Raw genomic sequence first — 7,237 nt, 5'->3', positions numbered from 1 at the left:
CAAACAAACAAACAAACTTAAGGAGCAACGTTCGCACAGCATGCTCGTTGCCTCCTTCGCCTCCTCAACTGACAGACTTGTTTACTGATTTAGTATTTACTGTTTATACTTTAGCTTCTTTCTTTGGCCAAGTAACTGTTTGTTTGTTTTGAATTTCGCGCAAAGGTACACGAGAGCTATCTGCGCTACCCGTTCCTAATTTAGCAGTGTAAGACTAGAGGGAAGACAGCTAGTCATCACCACCCACCGCCAACTCTTGGGCTACTATTTTACCAACGAATAGTGGGATTGACCGTCACATTATAACGCCCCCACGACTGAAAGGGCAAGCATATTTGGTGTGACGGGGATTCAAACCCGCGGCCCTCAGATTGCGAGTCGAGCACCCTAACCACATGACCATGCCTGGCCGGCCAGGTAACTGGCTTCATACTTCGATTGCATAAGTTTTAAATATCTGAAAACAGAAACTCCACAACAATATAATTAAATGCAAAGCAAAGAAAACACAATAAAATACATAAGTTAACGAGACAATTAATTAATTCGTTTTCAAAATGAGTTTTGATACGAAGAGGAAATCTGTGATTCTAGAAAATATTTATACTTAGAATTATTGGCTTTAACATACCAAGCGAACGACAGATAAATATTTGGAACTTCGTAACTTTTATAGATTTATTTGAGATTCAACCATCTATAAATTACCACAATAACAAAATCGTACTTGTTTTTAGTATTAGTAAAGTTGACCAGAAATTAATATAAAGCGTCTTGGTTATTTAAACTTTATAGGACATTTATTGTAAAAAATACTTGAAAGTAACATGTTTTATATGGCATCATTTACCTCCAAACTACAAACTTATGTAAAGTATCAACCATTGGGCCACATGAGATATCAGACTGGAAAAGTTAAACTTTTTTGTTTGTAAGAATCCAACATTTAATGTCATGTATACTTTCAGCATAACACGATAAATAACAACCATTCATACACATTTATGTTAAAGAGCTCTTAAACCTTTAATTATTCCAATTTTCCACACAGCTAAATTCAAAACATTACATGCCCAAAACACTGAAGAATGAAGATTCGAATATCGTGTTTCTTAAATTTCTAAAAAGCGACGTACAAAAACAATGAAAAACCTGGAACAAGGTAAATCGGCTAATAATTGAATGCTTTAAGTATTATGCAAAGTCAAACAACGTTTACAAACACGGAAACGCAATTAGCAAGATATCCTGGTGTCAGTTATTACTCTGTATATATTTCAACAACAAAAAAACTACAAACCAAAATTTCCTTCATATTCAAATATGTATTTGAAAGAAGGGCGACAAGGATTAATAAATTTTTCCTATATTTTATAGTCGGAAATAAATGTCGCAGCTGTATGTCTCCTCTTAAGTTGGTAATATCTTAACAGTGCAAAGAACAAAGCCATTCTGGGTTATGCGCTGTGTCAACCGCAAAGGGACTGAACCCCGGATTTTAGCGTTGTAAGTTCGTAAACTTACCGATGTAACTTGAAAGTCAAAGGGTCACTGATATGTAAGGTTTTTGTTTTATTTTTTTTCCAAAAATTGTAATTTTCTAATTGTACTATATAGCTACATATCATTGCAGTAAAATCGTGTCATGTAAGGTTTATTGTCTTACACATCACCATCCACATATAATTATGAAATATTTTAAGCTTTGAAGAAAACTAAATTTGTTGACAGTTCAGACAAACAGTCTGTTTGTTTATTAAAAATATAATAACATGTACGATTCGACGATTTACTGTGCCCTAAACAGTTACACGAGTAACTGGTGCTAGTGTTAATTTCTCGTTAGTGAAACCAATCTTTAACAAAAAACAACAACAACAACTAAGTATCACGACTTATCGTATAGGTTAATAAAATCCCTATGGCGTTACGCTAATTGTAAAAAGTGTTACAAGGATAAAACTTGAAGATTTGACAAAAGCACTCTACTTAATTCCGATCATAAGAACGTCCTTATTTTTCAGGATGAAACGTTTACCAATATCCAATTATGGTTATTAAAGGCCGAATATCTTGTAGGCGAAAGTTATATTCCTTGACTTACTAATTATTAATAAGAACTTCTGAGTGAAAGTAAAGTGCCAAATAATATGTCAACACACTATATGTTCCATATTCAGTGCAGAAGAGGCCTTTTGCCCAATACCATGCTTCTTCTTACCGGCTAAGACACAGTGAAACTTCGCATGGTGTCTTTTGTCCAATTCTGTATTTCTTCTGGCAATAATGCAAAAGAGAATTCAAGTAAATGGCCGTGAGATATTTTCTGAATTAAATCAAACATACAACTCCAACGCAAGTGGTTAATGTTTGTGTATACAAATAAATAAATAAATATAAATCTTTTATCACAATATTCAACGTACCGTTAAACAGCTAATCAGGTTCTGTTCAAAAACTTTCTGAAAAGCTCGGGAATCGCTACACCACTCTAACAGTTCCCTCGCTGCATTCTGGAACCCAGCTGGTGACCCTAAAGCCTGAAAAATTAAAGTAAATATGAAATATGTTATAAAACACTTTAATATAACGCAAGAAGATGGACGTAGAAACCCTGCCGAAGTAACAGAAAAAACGTTATTCCAAAAATAATTGTATATAATAAGTGGTAACAGAACACCCCGTACCCCTACATTTCACAGTTGTAGAAATATTTTATTAAAAGATTTGAATGATCTATAAATACGTCATTACTTAATAGTGAACATAACAACTTCTAACCTGATTGTTTGTTGCATTTTTTTTCATGTACTCGTGATACTGCTACTAGTAACATTCTATCAGTCAGAGTAATATTTGGCATTTCGCGGCCTGTAGTTTTGGAACACGTTGGCATTATTTAGTAAACTACTGATACTATTTATAATCTACACACCATCTTTTGGTATTATTCTGTAAACTACTGATATTATTTATAATCCACACATCATCTTTTGTTATTATTCTGTAAACTTCTAATACTATTTATAATCCACACATCATCTTTTGTTATTATTCTGTAAACTACTGATATTATTTATAATCCACACATCATCTTTTGTTATTATTCTGTAAACTTCTAATACTATTTATAATCCACACATCATCTTTTGGTATTATTCTGTAAACAACTGATACTATTTATAATCTACACATCATCTTTTGGTATTATTCTGTAACTACTGATATTATTTATAATCCACACGTCATCTTTTGGTATTATTCTGTAAACTACTGATACTATTTATAATCCACACATCATCTTTTGGTATTATTCTCTAAACTACTGATACTATTTATAATACACACATCATCTTTTGGTATTATTCTGTAAACTACTGATACTAATCCACTGGTCAAATAAACACTTTGACATCTGTTTTATTTAACAGTTCTTGTAACCAATCAAACCAGATTTCCTGTAAGCTTTTATCATAAAAACTCTACACCTAGACAGAAAGCTTTAGAGTTGGTTAAGTTATTTTGATAACTTAGTTTTGCCTTTGATTGTTAGAAAAATTAGTGTCTTATAAAAAAAAAAATTCAACTATTAAAGAGATTAAACGTTCTTACTCCTTGTATTCCATCGAGCGAATATATATTGACATAATTAGGTGATTAAAAAACAGGGGTCACATTCTTGGAAGAGTTAAATTTAAGATCAAGAAAATGTGAGGATCTATCTATTGAAAGTGGAGTGACACGTAGAAGTGTTGGGTTGTCGGGCTTGATGAAATTTAGTTAATTTATAAATTTGCACCAAAATCGATTTTTATAAAACGATTCGTAGTTAAATAAAGATTTTGCGATATAATTAAAGATTTTGTAAGTAATGACAATTTATGTTCACTGAAAGTAAACTGCTAATGATATATAATCCCAGAGAGACAAAGGTATCTGAAATATCAATAAGTACCTCAAAAAATAAAATATGTAAGTCCCAAACGGTGTTTAAATTTCTTGAATATGTTGAAGAGAAACACGTAAATGCTTTTTATCGTATGCAATTTTTAATATCTTGGTAATTTAGTTATATTTTTCGTTTATTAGTCTCTAGGAATTTTTTAGTTATTAATGAAACTAAACTGGTGTTGACATACACTGCCTGGCTACTTTATTAAGACCCTAATATAACATTGGGTTGGACCACATCTTCCCATAATGATAGTCTGGAATCAGCGTGACATAAAATTTACAAAATGCAGGAAGGTCTTGTTTGATTGTAGTTCACCCGATCAAGGAGTATATATAAATATATATAATATGCACATTTCTCAGAATTGTCAGTAAAGGATTAAGGTGGCGAATGCAACGCTCAAGTTCATCCCAAAGATGCTCAGTTGGATTGAGAGCCAGTGATTTTACTGCCTAAGGATGATTACTTAAGTCACCATTGGGCTCTTCGAACCACTTCCGGAGAATGCCACTACAGTGTATTGTTGCCTTGTTGTCTGGGAAAAGTGTTTGACCATCAGGATAGAACTGCAGAATTACGAAGTAAACATGATTGGCAACAACAAAATGAAGGTACAATTAAGTTATTTACCATTTTAAAGGAACCAAAGACTCAACCTTTGCCATTATAAACACACCCACATCATAAAATCACCTCTAGCAGCTTGTATCTGTCGTAACAACTGAATCAGGTCAAGTGCCTTATGTAGTTTTACCATATGTTTACTTTACTATCGGCACATAAAATGGTGAAAACGCGAATCATTAGACCTAAGCATCACTAAAGTCCTGTCATCCTGTGTGTTTAAATCTCAGATAAGCAGTTTACGGACTTTGTCGACTGTCAAATGCCAGTTTTTGTATGTTCCTCACATATCATGGTTGAAGATAGTTGAATTCTGATCACTGTTAAAAAGATTGTGTGAAATCTTGATCGCTGATGAAAGGACAGGTTAACTGGGATATTGTCTGATGTATGTTTCATTTTACACAAACCAATGACCTTTCCATTCGACATGTCACTAAGGGTTAGTAGCTATAGTTTTTTGTTGTTTTTTTTCTACTGGCAGGAGTATTGTTTTCTATTGCCACTGTTTATAGATAATATCTTTGAACAGCTAGCCAAGAAAACGATATTGATAAATACGCTCCTGTTAGTCGAGCACTTACTATTATGATCCTGTGAAAGTCAGTGAGATCTTTGATTTTGCAGATTGTCTATATCTCCTCATTTACAGAACTTATAAATTATTTGATGCAACATACAGTCAGCCTATCATTCAGATGCATATAAGTAGAGCGCTTCAAATGCATATGTGTGTATGTGGGAGGTATTCACTCAATGTAGAGAGACTGAGTACGTAATAGTAAAACAAATTTGGAGCCTCACCACAACGTTACAGTTCATGTCGACATGTTCAGCTATACTCTGTCTGGCGACAATGCACCTTGACAATAGCCCTGAAGCGTAGTTTCTATTCCAAAAGGTCTTGTTGCGAGACTGTCATGTCCAAAGCGCATCGCTTCTCCATACTTTACTTCCATAATCTATTTAGGGTGTGAACATGACGGTTTCTCAACTCCAGTTTCAGCAGCCCGATCGCACAAAAATGCATAGGCTCTGCATCCGTCGATATGACCTACATTTCTTCCAATGGAATAGCGTGAATATCTGTTTCATTCTCCAGTTGCTTAAGATATGTGAAGGTTGAAAGGATCTGTTGTGGAATCCAACTTGTATACACTGGACTTGTGTCGCTTTTCCAGACAGATATCCTTCTTTATTTTGTTGCTTATGTTGCCTGGGGAACGTGCCACTGATCTTTGTGTTTGTGTATTCTCACCTGTTACAAAACGCGACAATTTGCTAGCACGACGAGGGTACAACTTATTGCAGAACTCTTTCTGGATGGTTCTGGTGTCCCACGTTGATCCATATTCCTTAGTTTTCCAATGCAATTAAGTAAAAAGGATAACTTCGTATTAAAAATAATAAATCCCCGATTTGAACACATCTTTATGTCAAATGTAGTTCTGATACATTACATTCCACTGCGACTTTATATCGGCTGTGGCTGTCACGTGATTTACTGATTTGCATATTCAAAGTTGTTTTAATATAATGAACTTAATTCTCTATTTAAGGTCTAGGTTTTTTGCAATTTTACCTTTCTTCATCTTGATAAAAATTATTATCTTTCACCAAAGAACACTGATGTAAGCTGTAAGAAATCTTTTAATTTGCTTTGTAATTCTTGTATATCTATAAACGATTTTTTTGTTGTTGTTGTTTATAGTAATAACTAGAAGATAAAATGTCATAAATAAATAACACTAAATATTATCATTGATCGTTGGCTAGTAAATCATTTCCATTTCCTCCTTCCGATATGTATCCAACGTAATATTGACGTAATTCTTAGAATTTCTTCCGTCGTGGAATATAGTACGGATCCTCCCCACCAACCTTAGCGGCTTTGGAAGTAAAATGGAGCTTCTTCGTGTACAAGACCATTTTTCTGGATGCGGGAGGGTGCAAGGTAACAAGATTACTTTTGGTCACGCTAAGTATTAGAAGAAACTGCACGAAAATTGTTTTCTTTTTTCATGTCAGTGTCTAAATTTATATACTAGTATCGCCGCACTGTATTGACTGGTTTTAGGGATACAATAATACATTTGCTTCATTTAAAGATTTCATTATTATAGAAGAGATCGTGTTGTTAATTAATTAAAATTAACTATATAATGAATTCCTGTGTGTGTTTCTCTCTAATTTATGACGACCCGGCATGGCCAGGTGGTTAGGGCGCTCGACTCGCAACTTGCGGGTCGCGGGTTCGAATCCCTGTCCCACCAACCACGCTCGCCCTTTCAGCCGTGGGGGCGTTATAATGTGACAGTCAATCCCACTATTCGTTGGTAAAAGAGTAGCCCAAAAGTTGGCGGTGGGTGGTAGTCACTAGCTGCCTTCCCTCTAGTCTTTCCCTGCTAAATTAGGGACGACTAGCGTAGATAGCCCTCGTGTAGCTTTGCGCGAAATTCATAACAAACAAACAAACTCAAATTTATGAATTCAATTTGGTGATCTAATTAGTCAGAATACCAGTGTCTAGGTATTTTATCTTGAAAATGTTCTTTACATTTTGTGAAATATGAAATATACCGACTACAGTGAATGTCCATCTTACGAAAGACCGATTGATACTGATATCTATTGTCAATAAATTAGTTCATTAGCATC

The 7,237-nt window shown here is 34.3% G+C and overlaps 1 protein-coding gene across 4 annotated transcripts in view; it reads right to left on the bottom strand.

The window, feature by feature from the left end:
* The window catches only part of LOC106475314 (zinc finger MIZ domain-containing protein 1-like), a 216,688-nt gene that overhangs the window by 85,293 nt on the left and 124,158 nt on the right, over nt 1-7,237 (bottom strand). For all 4 annotated transcript variants that reach the window (XM_022380546.1, XM_022380556.1, XM_022380552.1 and 1 more), the window contains one exon: nt 2,427-2,540. In XM_022380546.1, the coding sequence (XP_022236254.1) occupies nt 2,427-2,540 (114 nt within the window). The remainder of the gene's footprint in view (nt 1-2,426; nt 2,541-7,237) is intronic.

This window comes from Limulus polyphemus, unplaced genomic scaffold (assembly GCF_000517525.1).
Source record: "Limulus polyphemus unplaced genomic scaffold, Limulus_polyphemus-2.1.2 Scaffold146, whole genome shotgun sequence".
Classification (NCBI taxonomy): Eukaryota; Metazoa; Arthropoda; class Merostomata; order Xiphosura; family Limulidae; genus Limulus; species Limulus polyphemus.
This window is presented reverse-complemented; position numbering and strand designations above follow the sequence as displayed.